This window comes from Gorilla gorilla, chromosome 6 (genome assembly GCF_029281585.2).
Source record: "Gorilla gorilla gorilla isolate KB3781 chromosome 6, NHGRI_mGorGor1-v2.1_pri, whole genome shotgun sequence".
In the NCBI taxonomy this organism is placed as follows: domain Eukaryota; kingdom Metazoa; phylum Chordata; class Mammalia; order Primates; family Hominidae; genus Gorilla; species Gorilla gorilla.
Window position 1 is genome coordinate 37,164,448 of NC_073230.2, and position 18,868 is coordinate 37,183,315.

At 35.2% G+C, this 18,868-nt stretch overlaps 1 protein-coding gene across 1 annotated transcript in view; it reads left to right on the top strand.

The window, feature by feature from the left end:
• LOC115935345 (probable C-mannosyltransferase DPY19L2) overlaps positions 1-18,605 on the top strand; it is a 55,976-nt gene extending 37,371 nt beyond the window's left edge. The window contains 5 exon segments of the mRNA XM_063708049.1: positions 279-325; positions 7,950-8,048; positions 9,462-9,587; positions 18,132-18,230; positions 18,232-18,605. Of these exon segments, the coding sequence (XP_063564119.1) occupies positions 279-325; positions 7,950-8,048; positions 9,462-9,587; positions 18,132-18,230; positions 18,232-18,280 (420 nt within the window). The 3' untranslated portion in view covers positions 18,281-18,605.
• The last annotated feature ends 263 nt before the right edge of the window (positions 18,606-18,868 follow it).

Here is an 18,868-nt window from a genome sequence, read left to right on the forward strand (position 1 = left end):
GCTTTCTTATAAACCCCTCAGTCTTTATTTGTCCTATTGTGGCTTATTTTTCACCCCAAGGATACTTCTGATGGTCATTTAGTTTTCAATGATGTGAAGTTACTTCTTGGAAGGAGAAAAGGAAGGCATATATAGTATGATCGTCCTGTTACTGAGGACTCCCTTAAACATTAAAAAATACTTCTTTCTTTGGCGGAGTGTTTACATTAATGAATCAGAGCATTTTAAATATTGCAGTATTCCTTAGAAAAGTTTCATTGATTTGATTCTATTCACAGACTGTTCGTGATATTTCGTGTGTTTTAGCTACAAACACTTATCTAAGGTAATTATATCATCATTTTTAAAACATACTGTATTCAATTATTAAACAACTTACTGTAACATTAATTTTTCAAATGAATATGCATTAAACTTTAGCATTATGATTAAGACAGGAGATATGAACCAAACAGATGTTTTCTTAAAAATATTATTCTTACAGATTTCTTATATGTATTTGGACTTGTTTTGGAGATATTTATATTTGTGAACTAACTCGAAGTTTAAATTGATAAATTATAATTTATCATTAGAATTTAAAATCAGTAAGCTAAAGATTTATTTTTGGAATTCCTCCCCCACTCCCTCCCTTCCTTCCTGCCTTCCTTCCTTCTCTCTCTCTGTCTTGCCTTGCCTTGCCTTTCTTTTCTCTTTTCTTTTCTTTCTTTCTTTTGACAGAGTCTTGCTCTGTCACCCAGGCTGGAGTGCAGTGGCATGATCTCTGCTCACTGCTGCCTGGACATCCTGGGCTCAAGCGATCATCTCATCTCAGCTCTGCCAAGCAGCTGGGACTACAGGTGTGCATCACCATGCCCAGGTAATTTTTGTATTTTTTTTTTGTGGAGAGGGGGTTTCACCATGTTGGTCAGGCTTTTCTTTTTCTCTCTTTTTTAACTTTCAGAGGGGGTATAATTATTTGTGTTTCTGAATATTTATGAATTTTTTTCTAAACTTATTGTTAAAACTATTTATTGTATAACATTTTTGGATGGTGTTAGTAATGTCACTAGCATAAGCAGATGCCAGCAAAATGTATCATATCAGTCACACATAAGTAAATTGCTATAGGACCCAAGAAGTAAATTGTGATGAAAATTTCCTTCTGAGGGAAATATGATCTCAAATGACATGTTTTTTAGTGTTCAACTTTTATTTTAGATGCAGGGGGCACATGTACAAGCTTGTTACATGGATATATTGTACCCAGATAGTGAGCATAGTACCTAATAGTAGTTTTCAAGTTATATTTTATATTTGTAAGTAGAATATTTGATTTTATTTTGTGACTTCTACTTTATAGAATAGTTTTAGATTTATAGAAAAATTGTGAAGACAGTAGAGAGAATTTCCATGAACCCCATACTCCATGCTGATTGTTTCCTTTACTGTGCAGAAGTTTTTATACTTGATGTCATCCCTTTTGTTCATTTTTGCTTTGGTTGCCTGTGCTTCCCAGGTATTTACTCGAGAAATCTTTGCCCAATCCAAAGTCCTGGAGGATTTCCCCAAAGTTTTCTTGTAGTAATTTCAGAGTTTGAGGTCTTAGATTTAAGTCTTTAATCCATCTGGATTTGAGTTTTGTATATGGCAAGAGATAGGGGTGTAGATTCATTCTTCCACATAGGGATATCCAGTTTTCCCAGCACCATTTATTGAAGAGATTGCCCTTTCCCCAATGTATGTTTTTGAGACTGCTGTGAAAAATGAGTTTACTGTAGATGTATGGATTTCTTTCTGGGTTCTCCATTCTGTTCCACTGGTCTGTGTGTCTGTTTTTATGGCAATACTGTGATGTTTTGGTTACTGTACTTTTGTAGTATAATTGAAGTCAGGTATTGTGATTCCTTCAGTTTTGTTCTTCTTGCTCAGGGTAGCTTTGGCTATTCTAGGTCTTTTGTGTTTTCATATAATTAAAGATTGTTTTTTCTATTTCTGTGAGGAATATCATTAGTAGTTTGATGGGAATTGCATTGAATCTGTAGATTGCTTTGAATAATATGGACATTTTAGCAATATTGATTCTTCCAATGCTTGAACGTAGAATAGCTTTCCATTTTTTGTGTCTTCTTCAATTTCTTTCTCCAGTTTTGTATAGCTTTCATTCTAGAGATCTTTCATTTCTTTGGTTAATTTCTAGATATTTAATTTTATGTGTGGCTATTGTAAATGGAATTACTTTTTAAATTTTCTTTTTCAGATTGTTCTCTGTTGGCATATAGAAATGTTAATGATTTTTGTATGATTTTGTGTCCTACACCATTACTGAATTTATCAGTTCTAATAGTTTTTTTTTTGGTGGAGACTTTAGGTTTTTCTAAATATAAGATCGTATCATCTGCAAACAATGATAATTTGACGTCTTCCTTTCAAATTTGGATGCCCTTTATTTCTTTCTCTTGTCTGATTTCTCTAGCTAGGATTTCCAGTACTATGTTGAATAATGTGGTAAAAAGTGAGCATCCTTGTCATGTCCCAGATCTTAGAAGAAAGGCTTTCAGTGTTTCCTCACTCAGTATGATACTAGCTGTGCGTTTGCTGTATATGGTTTCTATTGTGTTCATTAATATTCCTTCTATACCCAGTTTTTTTAAGGTTTTTTATCATGAAAGGATGTTGAATTTTATGAAATGATTTTTCTGCATCCATAGAGATGAGATGATCATATGATTTATTCCCTTTCATTGTGTTGATATGACATATCATGTTGATTTGCTGTGTTGAACCATCTTTGTGTCCCTGAGATAAATCCTATTTGGTCATGATGAATAATCTTTTTAATATTTTATTGAATTCAGTTTGCTAGTATTTTGTTGAGGATTTTTGCGTTAACATTAATCAGAGATTTTGGCCCGTAGTTTTCTTTTGATGGGTCTTTGTACGGTTTTGGCATTAAAGTGATATTGGTCTCATACAACGGGTTTGGAAGTATTCCCTCCTCCTCTATTTCATGGAATCGTTAGAGTGGGATTGATATTAGTTCTCTTTAAATGTTTGATAAAATTCAGCAGTGAAGCCATCAGGTCCTGGGCTTTTCTTTGCTGAGAGACTTTTCATTAGAGATTTGATCTCATTACCTGTGATTGGTCTGTTCAGGTTTTGGATTTCTATATAGTTCAATCTTGGTAGGTTTTGTGTATCTAGGGATTTATCCATTCCTAGGTTTTCCAATTTATTGGCATACAGTTGCTCATGGTAGTCTCTAATGATCCTTTAATTTCTGCGATATGGTTGTAATGTCTCCTTTTTTTATCTCTGATTTTATTTATTTGGGCCTTCTGTCTTTTTTTCTTAGTCTGGCTAAAGGTTTGTTAATTTTATCTTTTCAGAAAACCGGTTGATCTTTTATATTGTTTTCTTCATTGCAATTTCACTTATTTCTGCTCTGATCTTTATTATTTCATTTCTCCTACTAACTTTGGGTTTTGTTTGCCCTTTTCTAGTTTTTTAAGATGCATCATTGGGTTGTTAATTTGACGTTTTTCTTCTTTTTTGTTGTAGGCACTTATAGCTATAGACTTCCCTCTTAATACTGCTTTCGCTGTATCCCATAGGTTTTGATATGTTGTGTTTTTATTATCATTTGTTTCCAGAACATTTTCAATTTCCTTCTTAATTTCTTTATTAACCCACTGGTCATTCAGGAGCATATTCTTTAATTTCTATGTTTGTAGGGTTTCCAAAATTCCTTTTGCTACTGATTTCTTTTTTTTCCATTGTGGTCAGAGAAGATACATGATATTGTTTCAATTTTTAAAAAATGTTTTAAGACTTGTTTTGTGGCCTGTCCTTGTTTTGTGGTCTATTCTTGAGGAATGATCCATGTGCTGAGGAGAAGGATGTGTATTCTGTAGCTGTTGGGTGAAATGTTCTGTAAGTATCTATTAGGTCCTTTTGATCTATAGTGCAGATTAAGTTCAGTGTTTCTTTGTTGATTTTCTGTCTAGATGACCTGTCCACTGCTGAAGGTGGGGTGTTGAAGTCTCAGGCTATTATTGTATTGGGATCTGTCTCTCTCTGTCTCTCTCTTTAGCTCTGATAATATTTGCTTTATGTATCTGTGTGCTCCGGTATTGGGTGTATATATATTTACAATTGTTATATACCCTTGCTGAATTAACCCCCTTTATCATTATTATAATGACCTTCTTTGTCTCTTTTTATCGTTTTTGTCTTGTAATCTATTGTGTCTGATATAAGTATGGCTATTCCTGCTCTTTTATGGTTTCCCTCGGCATGGAATATAATTTTCCATCCCTTTGTTTTCTGTCTATATTTGCCTTTACAAGTAAAGTGTGTTTCTTGTAGGTAACAGATTCTTAGGGTTTTGTTTTCTTATTCAGCCACTCTTTGTCTTTTGATTGGAAAGTTTAGTCCATTTACATTCAGTGTTATTATTGTTACAGACTTACCCCTGCCATTTCGTTATTTGTTTTCTCATTGTTTTGTGGTCTTCTCTTCCTTCCTCTTTTTCTTTCATTGAAGGTGATTTTCTCTGGTGGTGTGTTTTAACTTATTGCTTTTTATTTTTTGTATATCCATTGTATGTTTTTATACTTGAGGTTACCATGAGGCTTGCAAATAATATCTTATAACCCATTATTTTAAACTGATGACAACACTGATTGCATAAACAAACAAATAAGCCAAAGGAAGAAAGCTAATAAAAATTCTAAACTTTAACTTCATCTTCCCACTTTTTACCTTTTTGTTGTTTCTATTTATATCTTATTGTACTCTCTGTCTCTTGAAAAGTTATTGTAGTTATTTTTTATTGGTTCATCTTTTTGTCTTTCTACCTGTCATATATAAGTAGTTCATATACCATAATGACACTGCTATAATATTCTGTGTTTCTCTGTGTACTTGCTATTACCAGTGAGTTTTGTACCTTCCGATTATTTCTTCCTCATTAATGTCCTTTTATTTCAGATTGAAGAAATTCCTTTAGCATTTCTTGTAGGATAGGTCTGGTGTTGATCAAATTTCACAGTTTTGTTTGTCTGAGAAAGTCTTCTCCTTTAGGTTTGAAGGACATTTTCTCTGGATACACTACTCTCAGGTAAAAGGTTTTTGCCTTCACTTTAAATATGTCATGGCATGCTCTCCTGGCCTGTAAGGTTTTCACTGAAAAGTCTGCTGCCAGATCTATTAGATCTCCATTGTATGTTATTTGTTTCTTTTCTCTTGCTGCTTTTAGGATCCTTTCTTTATCCTTGACCTTTGGGAGTTTGATATTAAATGACTTGAGTTAGCCTTTGGGTTAAATCTGCTTGGTGTTCTAGAACCTTCTTGTTCTTGAATATTGATATTTTCTCTAGCTTTGAGAAATTCTGTTATACTTTTGAATAAACTTCCTACTGCTATCTCTCTGTCTAACTCCTTGTCTTCAAGCTCACTAATTCTTTCTTCTGCTTGATCAATTCTGCTATTAAGAGACTGATACATTCTTCAGTATGACAGTTGCATTTTTCACTCCAGAATTTCTGCTTGATTCTTTTTAATTATTTCAGTGTATTTGTTAACTTTATCTGATAGGATTACCAATTCCTTCTCTGTGTTATCTTGAATTTCTTTGAGTTTCCTCAGCACAGCTATTTTGAATTCTCTGTCTGAAAGGCCACCTATCTCTGCCACTCCAGGATTGGCCCTCTAGTGCCTTATTTATTTTGTTTGGTGAGGTCATGTTTTCCTGAATGGTCTTGATGCTTGTGGATGTTTGTCAGTGTCTGGGCATTGGAGAGTTAGGTATTTATTATAGTTTTTGCAGTCTGGGCTTGTTTGTACCCATCCTTGTTGGAAAGGCTTTCCAGGTATTCAAAGGGACTTTGGTGTTGTGATCTAAGTTTCTGGTTGCTGCAGCTGTATCTGCACTAGGAGACATCCCATGCCCAGTAACGCTGAAGCTATTACAGACTCTTAGAGTTACTACCTTGGTGGTCTTGGATAAAATCCAGAATTCTCAGGATTAGCAGGCAGAAACTCTTGTTCTCTTTCCCTACTCTCTCCCGTATGGAGTCTCTCTCTCTCTCTTTCTCTGTGCTAAGCTGCCTGGAGCTGGGGGTGGGGTGACATAAGCATCTCTGTGGCCACCACTAGTGGGAATGTGTTGGGTCAGACCTGAAGCTAGCACAGCACTGGGTCTTGCCCAAAGCTCATTGTAACTACTGCCTGGCCACCACCTATGTTTGCTCAAGGTGTAGGGCTCAACAGTCAGCAGGTGGCAAAGCAAACCAGGCTGGTGACCTTCCCTTCAGGGTGGCAAGATTCCCCAGGTCATAGTCAGGTCCAGAGATGCTGCTGTCCAGGAGCCAGGGCCCGGAGTGAGACACCTTAGAAATCTACCTAATGCTCTATTCTACTGCAGCTGAGCTGGTGCTGAAACCACCAAAGTCCTTCCCACCCTTCCTTCCCCTTTCCCCAGGCAGAGGGGTCTCTCTCCATTTCCACCACTACCACAGGCCCATGGGAGGTACTGCATGGCTACTGCCAACATTCACTTAAGGCCCAGGGGCTCTTCAGTCAGCTTGTGGTGAGTGCTGCCAGGCCTGGGACTCACCCTTCAGGGCAGTGGGCTCTCTTCCAGCCCAGGGCAGGTCCAGAAATGCCACCCAAGAGCCAAGGCCTGGAATCGGGGACCACAAGAGCCTGCTTGGTGCTGCTCCCCACTGTGGCCAAGCTGGTACCTAAGCTGATTTTTGGTTCTTATGAAGGTGCTTTTTGTGTAGATCATTATCAAATTTGGTGTTCCTGAGGGGAGGATGAACAGTGGAGGTTTCTACTTGGTCATCATGCTCCACCTCCTCTCCAACATACAGTTTTTTACAGTAGATCTGAATATGTCTTGTCTTTGTTACTGATTTTATTGTGCTGATTAAAAATGATAACCTTCACAATTATGTAATTGTTTTTTATACAAAAGTACCAGGAAGTAAGCATTTGGTCTTCTGGTGCTTCAAGAGATGAAATGGAAGCCAGATAGTAGATTTTGATGTATCTCTAGTTATGACCAAGTTTATACATGTCATTACACCAAAAAGTACTAGCAGCAAGTAGTGAAATGATTTCATGGCATGTATAAATGGTGTCAAGTCAAATGGTAACTCTGAGAACTTAATTAAAGATGATCTGCGGGAAGAAAACAATGTTTTCCTTTTTTTATGGCACATCCACAGGACCACAGTTCACCAGCTACAAAAGTCATTGGAAAAAATGTCCCATGAGACTTGCCCTTCATAGCAGTCTCTCAGCTCCTGGCATTTCACATTCTTGGAACAGATGTGACATTTTACATTCTTTTTGTTTCATGTGTGTCTGTAGTCCTGCTGTTAGCATGGTGCTCTAGCATAGCAGGAAGCTTTAGTGAAGCAGCTAAGAGGGCAGGCTCTGGAACTTCCTAGCTGTGCAGTCTTGGGCAAGTCACTTAACTTGGCTGTGTCTCTTCATCATCTACAACAGCAGTCTGCAACCTTTTTGGCACCAGGGACCTGTTTCTTGGAAGACCTTTTTTTCCACAGAACTGGGGGATGGGGGGTGGTTTCTGGATGAAATTGTTCCACCTCAGATCATCAGGCATTAGATTCTAATGTGTACAACCCAGACCCCTCACATGCTCGGTTTGTAGATTCTACAAAGTAAGAACAGAGGACCCACCTCTTAGAATTGTGAAAATTATTTAATTCTTGTTAAAATATGGAGCACAATTTCTAGCACCAAGATAGCATTTAACAAAAGTCAGCTATTATTATAGTAGACAATGAATAACTACTGAGTCAATAGAAGAGTGAGGTCCATGGTCTTGTAAATAGGCGTCATCCTTCTTAATTCGGGTTTACATATTAGAGGTAAGTTTAACTTCTGATTTTCTTTAAAACATTTCATTGAAGAAGAGAGCCTTTTTTTTTTTTCAGATGCTGTCTTCGCAGTGCCATGCCTACAATGGCAAGCGTGAAGCTGTCTACACTTCATCCCATTGTGAATCATCCACATTACGAAGATGCAGACTTGAGGTTGGCGGCCGATGAGTATTTCATCAAGACTCACTTGGTGACTCCCAATTCTTAGGAATTGGGGAAATTTTTACACACACACAGACACACACACACGCATAGACACACACAAACTCGTCCTCATTTTCATGCTGGAAGTTAAAAAAAAAAATTGACAATAACCATCCAGAAATGACAATACGTACCTGTTGCCTCTGGAGCAAGCAGACCTCTAAAAACTGAAGAATGCAAAAGCCAGTTTTTCCCAAAGTGACAAATGTGTCACATATTTATGATGTGTGTGTGTATTCCAGTAAAACTACTAGGTAGTTGAAAGAGTAGGTAGGATGGATTTTACTCGCAGCCGTGGTTTGCCAACCCCTGCTCTACACCACAAGCCCCACTCTGATTTAAGAAATGATTTCTAGATCTTACTGGTGGCCAATGACTAGCTTTTTGTGACAGGTAGAAAAAGTACATGAAAGTTGCTATTATACACTACGTGCTTTCATGAAAATTTAGAGTATTTTTGCTAGCCGATTATGAGAACTCTAGTTTCCATTGATGTCTAAAAGTTTTGCTTTCCTTAAATGGCTGGTTTAAAAAATTATTTTGGTTATTCTAGTAATTTTCAGGGTAATCATTTTTAAAAGTGGATTTTTGGCCTATTGTTAAGAGGCAAATGTTTAAATTATTTAAAAGTTTTAGGTCTGCTGTCTAGGAGCCAGGGCTTGGAGTCAGACACCTTAGAAATGTACCTGATGCTCTCTCTGTTCTACTGTGGTGAACTGGCATGGAAACCACTGTGGTGACTGAGCATCCCATATGCTTGAAATTCTAAGCAACATCCAATGCATAAGTGATAGTTTGTCAGGATTTTGTAAGAACTCCCACTACGGTCAAATCACCTATTGTACCATATTTTGGTGACCATCCCCATTTCTCAAGATTCTGTGAAGGTGCTTTTCCTACCTCTTCTGACACCCTGGATGCCCATTGTCTAAGTGTTCTACTTGATACACTCAATTTCAATTCATGTATTTGTCAGAGCTTCTTTAGATGAAATTAAGCATTGAAAGATGTGTTTTCACTACATTCAGTCTCTGTCAGAATATATTCTCTGAAAACTTTGTGAATTATGAGAAGAAAATTTTATATCCTAAGCTGTTCTCTGCTCCCAGTACAGCTTTAGACTATTTTATATACTAATGAGCAGTATATGCAAAATTAAAATTGCTGTAAGTTTTATTACATTCAAAATATAAGTAGGAATGTGGAAACTGCCATCCCCAAGATAGTTGATGCTGTTTTGAGTCATGTATGTCAGTGTTCCATCCAGTGAGTACTGAGATTTCAATTTGCTAGTACGATTTTTTTAGTCTATTCTATTATCATTCATTTTAAAATCTTTTAAACTATTGTTTAAATTTAAAGGGCCCAGACAAAAATAGTTTATTCTACATATGGTCGAAAATCTGCCAAAGAAGTAAGAGATAAATTGTTGGAGTTACATGTGAATTATTGTGTTTTAGAAGAGGCATGGTGTGTTGCGAGAACTAAGTGAGTATTAACCCTATGCTATCTGATATGGTATATTTTTAAGCAACGAATGTTTCACTTTATTACAGTAGTCCTGATTCTTTAAGAAATTTTAATTTAAATTCATTAAAATATTATCCCAGTATCTTAGTTTAAATTATTTCATCTAGAGAAGTAAAATTATACTATCAATGAAGTAGAATTTAATTCCAAACATTATAGTATATTTTAATATCCTGATTTTTCAATTTAACATCTTCTACTTAGTTTTTTTCATAATTTTTGAAATATTTATGAAAATTTTTATTAGATATCTGAAATATGGATTTGAATTCACAACAAAGTGAGATATTGGCATTCTGTATTATACAGCTGAATTATATTGGATTTGTAAGACTTGAAAGTGACAAAAACCAAAATGACATAAGAAAAACTTCCTAATTAAAATTTTTTAATTTCTGAATTTTGAATCTCTAAAAATCATAAAATTCTAAGATGGGTAATGGATCTTTTGAGTCCTTTGTTTAGACTCGTAAGCAGAGATATTAGCTGCTGCACATGACAGGAAATTCAGGCACATTAATTGTCTCCTAGAATGAAACATTGGCAATCAGAAGAACAAAACAGGTTCTACAGTCACTTCAGTATATCATTTACAATGTGCAAAAAGTTTCAGAGATGCAAACTAAAATGAGAAAGTATGACCAACACTCTGAAAAAAATAAGTTAATAGAAACCGATACAAGTAGGTCCAGATGTTGGATTTAGCAGCCAAAGACTGCAAAGCCACTATTACAAATACATTCAAAGGCTTAAGAAAAATATATTCAACGAATTAAAAGAAAACATGGTATCCATGAGTGAAGAGATATGGAATCTCAGCAGAAATAGAAACACTCCAGCCCCCATGGGAATTCTAGAGCTGAGAAGTATAATAAATGAAATGAAAATTATTTAAATATGCTCAACAATTTTGAGATGTAAACAGAACATTTGAACAGAAAATTCAGTGAATTTGAAGATAGATCAAGAGAGAATAGTTAATCAAAAGAACAGGAACCAAAAAGGTTGAAAAATAACCAAAGTCACAGACCTACATAACATTAAGTAGTTCAACACATGCATAATTTTAGTATTAGATGTAATGAAAAAAAGAACATGACAGAGAAATGTTCTTTTCTGTCCATGTTCATGGACAACATTGAAGAAATGTTGTCCAAAAATTTCTCAAGTTTGATAAAAGCTGCTAACTTAGAGATCTGCTAAGCTCAACAAATCCAACTGGGTGAAGCCCAAAGAAAACCACAGCAAGGCACATTATAGTCAAAACGGTAAAATCAAAGATTAAGAGAAAATCTTGAAAATAAGAGAAAAAATGATATGCTATATAAACATCTGACTTCTCAACATAAATAGTGGAAATTAACAGACACTGGAATGATAATTCAAAGTGCTGAAGATGAAAAATCAAGAATTCTATATTTAATGAAATTATCTTTTTAAAATGGAGGCCAAAAATACATTTTTCAGATCAACAAAATCTAAGATAATTTGATGGTAACAGATTTATACTTCAGGATGGACAAGAAGTTCTGTCAGCTGATGAGAAATGATGCCAGATGGTAACTCAGATATACAAGAAATACTGAAATGCGCTGGAAATGGTAAATATGTGGATATTAATCACTATACATTTTTCTTCTCTGAAAAGCTTTAAAAGACATTATTTAAGGCAAAGGTGATACCATTATATTTTTTACTTTATGACAGAAATTAAATATACATGACAATAGCACAAAAATTGAGTAAATGGAAATGTATGATTTACTAGAAATAACCCAATTTAAATGGTAAGTAAATCATGATATGTTAAAGATGCTTGTTGTCATCCCTATCAAAACCACTCAAAAAATAAATAAAACAGTGGGGAAAAAAAGAGCATAATGGCAAGCCTAGACATGGATGAGCCTGGATACATTAAGTGAAATAAGTCAGCCACAGAAGGATGAATAGTGCATGTTGTCACTCGTGGAAGCTCAAAGAAGTAGCTCATAGAAGTAGAGCAGAATTGTGGTAATTAGAGGCTGAGAGGGAAGGGTAGGGAGGAGAAGAAGATAAGGAGAGGTTAGTTAAGAGATACAAAACTACAGATAAATAGAAGGAATAAGTTCTAGTGTTCTCTGGCACTGTAGAGTGAATATTAGTTAACAGTAACTTATCGTATATGTCAAGAAAGCCAGAACAGAGGATTCTGAATGTTCTCAGCACAAACAGGTGGTAAACATTTGAGGTGATGGATATCCTAATTACCCTGATTTGATTATTACACATTGTAATTATGCATTGAAATATCACTCTATACTCCCTAAATATGTACAAGTATTACTTGCCAACTAAAAATAAAAGGGGAAAACACCTAAACATATAACCAACTTAAGACCCAGCAATTGTATTGGGCATTTTTTCGCAGACAGGTGAAAAGTTGTGTTCACACAAAATTCTGTAGAAAAATGTCTATAGTAGCTTTATTTGTAATAGCCTAAACCTGAAACAACCCAGATGTTTTTCGCAAGGTGAATGGTTAAATAATAGTGATCTATTCATACCATGGAATACTGCTCAGCAATAGAATCAAACTATTGATACACTCAAGATCCTGCATGAATCTCCAGAGAATTGTTTGAATGAAGAAAAGACAATCCCCAAAGGTTACATACTGTATGATTCCATTTGTATAACTGTCTTCAAATGACAAAATTATAGATATGGATGATTTGTGGTTGTGAGGGGTTAGGGTGGGGTGGGAATGTGGGGGGAGTATAGTATGTGTGGCTGTACAAGGGATCTCTGTGGTGATGGAAATGCTATCACCATTCTATCAATGTGAATTATCTGGCTGTGATATTATACAAATGTTCAAGATGTTACCATGGCGGAGGACACTGTCTAAAGACTGTACAAGAGCTACTTGTATTATCTCTCACTTAATGTGGATCTCCAAATGTCTTGAAATAAAAAAATTTTTTTTAAAAAGAGCACAATAGCAAGCCTATATCAAACCATATCAGTAATTTCAAAGTGAAAGAGGACTAAATTCTTCCTAACAAAAGGCGGAGATTGGCAAACTGAATACAAGAGCAAAACCTATCTATGGGCTGCCTGCAAGTGGTGCATTTTAAATATGTATATTGGCTGAAGGAAAAAGAATGGAAAAGATAGCATGTGAGTAAACATTAGAAAGCTGAAGTGAAAAATGTATAAATATCAGATAAGATAGATGTTAAGACAAAGAATATTACTAGAAACGACTATGTTTTATAAGGCACAATAGTTCAGTACAGGAGAAAGATACAATAATTTGAGTGCATATGAACTTAGAATATCAAAACATATGAAGCAAAAATTGACAGAACCCAAAAGGCAACAAACAAGATTAAAATGGAATTATAAAAATCACTCAATCCAAAATAAGGCAGAAGAAGTGGAAAAGGGAGACAAAGATCAGGTGGAACAAAGAGAAAACACCAAGATGACAGACTTAAATCTAACCGTATCAATTATCACATTAAGTGTAAATGGACTTGTGGTAGGCTGAATAATGAGCCGCCCACGATGGCTGTGTCCTAATTCGCAGAAATTGTGAATTACGTTACTCACATGGAAAAAGAAAATTTGCAAATGTGATTAAGTTAATGCTCATGAGATGTGGAGATTATCCTTATTATCCAGGTAGGACAAATGTAATCACAAAGTCTTTATAAGGAGGAGGCAAAAGAGTAAGAGATCAAAAAGGCGATGTGATGGTAGAAGCAGAAGTTGGAGTGATATAAGGCCACAAGCCAAAGAAGGAGGCCAGCTTCTAGGGCTGGAAAAGGCAAGGAAGTGGATTTTCTTCTAGAGCCTCCTGAAGGATTGGAGCCCTGCCAATACCGTGATTTTAGACTTATGAGCTCCAAAATTTGAAAGGGAATAAATACATGTTGCTTTAAGCAACTGTTTATGGTAATCTGTTATAGCAGCAATAGGAAATGAATATAGCTCTAAACACCACAAATGAAAAGCAAGAATTGTCAGATTGCATAGCAAAGCAAGACCCTACTATAGGCTACTTTCAAGAAATGTATTTAAATATAAAGAAACAAAGAGGTTAAAAGTTAACAGATAGGAAAAGGACATGTGATGCTACTACTAGTCAGTGAAAGCTGGTGTGGCTGTAATAACATCAAAGTACATTTGAATGCTAAGAATATTATCAAGGTTAAACAAGGATTTTTAAATGAAGAAGGGATCTATATTTCAAGAGGATGTAGCAACTCTGAACATTTATGCACTTACATAACAGCTTCAAATATATGAAGCACGACTGATAGAACTTTACGAAAAAATAGACAAATCTACAGTATAGTTAGAAATTTTAATAGCCTTCTCTAAATAATTTGTAGAATAAAAAGAAATTTAGCAAGAATACAGAAGACTAACGCCATCAGCCAATATGACCTAATTGACATTTATAGTACACACCACCCTAGAACAGCAAAATAGACATTCAAGCACACGCAGACTATCAAAAAAGACCATTTTCTAGGCCACAAAACAAGTATTGACACATTTAAAATACTTTAGATCATGTAAAGTACAATATCTGACTACAATGAAATTAAATTAGAAATCAGTAACAGAATTCTATATGGAAATTCCCTCAAATGTTTAGAAACTAAGTAATACACTTTCAGATAATCCATGGTCAAGAAGAAACAAAAGGAGGGTTAGTTTCAATGTATTTTGACCTAAGGGAAAATAAGAACACCATCCCGCTATTTGGGATGCAGATACAGCAGTAGAGAGATTTGTTTTTATGTTGAATGCCTATAATAGAAAAAGAAGAAAGGCCTCATATCAGTCACTCAGCTTCACCTTAAGCAACTAGAAAAAAAGAACAAGTAAACTCCAAAGTAAGGAGAAGAAAAGAAAGCATAAAGATTATAATCAAAATCAGTGTGAATTTCCCCCCAAAACAGGGAAAAGTCAATAAAACCAAACACCGATTCTTGAGAAGATTAATAAAATTGATTAACTTCTACCCAAACTAAAAGATTGAAGACAGAAATTACTAATATCAGGAATAAGAAAGATTTTATCATTACAGGAATCTGAAGAAATGAAAAGGATAATGAGGGAGTTTTAGGAACAACTTTACTGCACTAAGTAGGACAAAATAGATAAAATGGACAAGTTCTTTGAAAGATCCAAAACCAAAGCTCACTTAAGAAACAGAAAATCTTATATCTATTACCTTATTATGAATGACCTTATATCTATTAATAAAATTATACTTGTAGTAAAAAGAATTGTCACAAAGAAAACTTTAAGACAGATATCTTCACTGGAAATAATTCCAGTTCTACAAACTATTCCAGAAAATTCAAAAGGAGGGATTACTTCCCAACTGGTTCTGTGAGGTCAGCATTATCCTGATACCAACATGAGAGAAACATTACAGTAAAAGGAAACAACCAATCAAAATTTATCATGAACACATATGTGAAATTTTTAAGTAAAATTGCAACAAATGAATCCAGCAATATATTAAAGACAATACATAATGTGCAAATGGAGTTTATCCCAGGAATGCAAAGTTGTTTCACTATTTGAAAACCAATCAGGTGAATTCACCATAGTAACAAACTGAAAAAGAAAGACCGCATCATCGCGCATCATCCTCTCAGTACGTTCAGGAAAAAGTATTTGACACAATTCAGTATCCATAACTGATTAAAAACCCTCAGCAAACTAGGAGTAGAAGGTAACTTGCTACTAAGAATCCAAGAATATAAAATTTCTAGAAGAAAATATGGAAGAAAATTATTGTAACCTTGGATTACGCTAAGATTTCTCAGATACAGTAACATAATCATGATCCACAGGAGAACATATTGATAAATAGGACTTCATAACTGTAAACCTCTGCTTTTTTATAAACAGTGTTAGGAGGAATTAAAAGATAAACCAGTCTGGGAGAAAATATTTTCAAAGCCTATGTCTGATAAAGGACTTTCTCTAGATGTATAAAGAACTCTCAAAACCCAATAATAATAAAACAACCCAATTAGAAATGGACAAAATAGGCTGGGTACAGTGGGTGGCTCACACCTGTAATCTCAGGATTTTGGGAGGCTGAGGCGGGTGGATCACCTGAGGTCAGTAGTTCAAGATCAGCCTGGCCAACATGGCGAAACCCCGCCTCTACTAAAAATGCAAAAAGTTAGTCAGGCATGATGGTGGGCGCATATAATCGCAGCTACTCAGGAGGCTGAGGCAGGATAATCGCCTGAACCCAGGAGACGGAGGTTGCAGTGAGCCGAGATGGTGCCATTGCACTCCACTCGGCGACAGAGCAAGACCTTGTCTCAAAAAAGAAAAAAAAAAAAAAAAAAGACAAAAGGACAGATGGCAAATAATCACACAAAAAGATGCTTGATGTTACTAGTGATTTGTGAAATGCAAATGCAAATTACAGTGAGATATCGCTAAACAATAAAATAGCTATAATTGAAAAAAAAAATGATCATGCCAAGTGTTGCTGACACTATGGAGTACTTAGAACTCTCATACACCAGTGGTGCAAAAGTAATATGGTACAACCACTCTGCAAGACAGTTTAGCAATTTTATAAAAAGTTAAACATACAACTACTATATTTATTAAGATAAAAGAAAGCATATATCCATCCCAGTAATTGTACACAAATGTTCATAGCACCTTATTTTCTGTAATAGCCCCAAACTGGAAACAACCCACTTATTTATCAACAGATGAATGTATAAACACACTACTAGAATATCCAAACAATGTAAATACTAGTCACTAATAAAAATGAACAAACTATTGAACATCAATATGGATGGATCTCAAAATAATTCTACTGAGGACAAGAAGCCAGACAAAAAAGAAAGCATGCAATAATTAGGATTACAAGCAGGCAGAAGTAAACTTTTGGGAGAAATGGATATGTTCATGATTTTTATTGTGGCTGCTGTTTTACAGGTGTATACATATGTTAATATGTATCAAAGTGGATACTAAATATGTACAGCTTATTGAGTAATTATTGAACAGTTATGCCTTAATACATCTGCTAAAAAAATCTGGCAGACTTTTACCCAGAATATACAAAGAACTCTCACACCTCAATAAGAAACAACACAAAATTTGGCAAAATATTTGAATAGACATTCCACCAAAGAAGATATTTTGAATCATCCATAACCATACTATAATTATTAAAATTACAAAAACTGATACAACTTAAACTCTCATGCATTGTTGGTGGAAATGAAAAATGGTGCATCTACTCTGGAAAACAGTTTTGAACTTGCTTATAAAGATAAATCCACATTTAATCATACATAACCATGCAACCCAGCAATTCCACTCCTAGGTGTTTCCCTAAGATAAATGATAACATATGTCCACAAAAAGCCTTGTCCATGAATGTTTATAGTGGCATTGTTCATGGTCACCAAAAACTCAAAACATCTCAAATGTTCATTAACTTGCAAATGGATAAGCAAATTGTGTTCTCTATATACAATGAAATATTATTTAGCAACAAAAAGGAAGGAACTACTGAACCACAACAGAAGTTGTAGGAACTACAGCTCAGATATGAGTATCAAAAACATGCTATGGTAAAGAAGCCAAAAATGAAAAGACTACATAATATATTTATATGAAATCCTAGAAAAAGAAAACTATAGTGCAGAAAACACAGTAGTTGCCTGAGGCCATGTTTGGGGAAGGCGGTAGATTGCAAAAGGGCACAGGGAACTTGTGGGAGTGATGGAAATTTTCTGTATTACGATTGTGGTAGTGCTTACACATCTATACACATTTGCCCATACCTGGCAAACTTTACACATAAAATAGGTGAAATTTTATTGTGTATAACTTATACTTCAATATAGATGTTAAAAAATTAGAAATCAATTTTGTCTGACTCCTTCCCTTTAATGACTGCCATGCAGGATTACTCTCTAGGGAGGAGAGTGTCTCATTTAGCCCAGTCATAGAGCCACCCAAAATGGGAAAGCATTGAAGAAAACAAATTGCCATAAGAGTCTCCTGTCCCTGCTTGGATGATTTCATGCTAATCCAAGGCAGTTTGTGCTAAAAAATGTGAAATTCATCAGGAATTCGATTAGGTTTTAATTTGTCTTATTTTACTACAAATGGGCCTTATGTTTAGATGGTGATGGCACTTGGAAAGTATATTTATGTTTGTTTCATCTTGAAAGTGAGCTTTTAAATACGTATTTATGAATGTATATTGAAGCTTTATTATTAGGATATGTCTTTCATTTGGTTAAATGAGATGTGAAAAGGCAACATACTTAATTTCATTCTATTTTTTAAATTTCTAAACATTGAAATTATGTTTTTTGAAATGACGCTTTAAAATATTTAACATTAAATAAATTTGTCTCTGAAAATCTAGATGTGTGTTATGTATCTATTTTCTCTAGACAGGAATACATTTCTAATATGGATATATTTGTGTTTTTTCAGGCCTGGTTGCAGTATGCTTGAAATCTGGGATGTGGAAGACCCTTGCAATGCAGCTAACCCTCCCTTATGTAGCGTCCTGCTCGAAGATGCCAGGCTCGAAGATGCCAGTATTTCAGAATAGTGTGTACAGAGTATTGAAGGTTAACTGAGAAGGAAACTACCCATTACACTATGGCACAATGCCGTGTGTCAAAAACAATCACCCTTTGGCTTATTTACATTAATAAAAATCACAAGCTTTAATAACAGACACTTAAAAATAAGATAAAAATGGATTGAAAGTTTTTCTGATTACTAAAAGGTAAATTACTTTTCTGTTCATTGAATGTCAGCCTTATTAAGCTTGTCATATAAATTATTCAATCATGTCATACTGCATGAACAAATGTTCATTTCAGAGTTTTAAAGAGAAATGTATATAAAAGAACAATGAATTTTAATAAATCAAGGGTACGTAAGTCCCTTTTCATCCAACTAGGTGAATTGCTTCAGATTTTCTCTAGTACCAGAGTGTACCCTCTCAAACTCTTTGAACCACTAAGGGCAGAGGAATGCAAAGTTCTGCCCAAGTGGACCCAGCGGCAAAGGTGAGGGACCCCAATTGCAGGAGTATGTGTTGCTTGGGCTCCTGGGAGCTGCAGTTGGAGCTGGCATTCCTGGGGACCAAATAACACAGTGTGCAGCAGAAGAGACATCCCTAGAGCTGGGAAGGTCTGGATCGAGTCTATTCGTTTCTT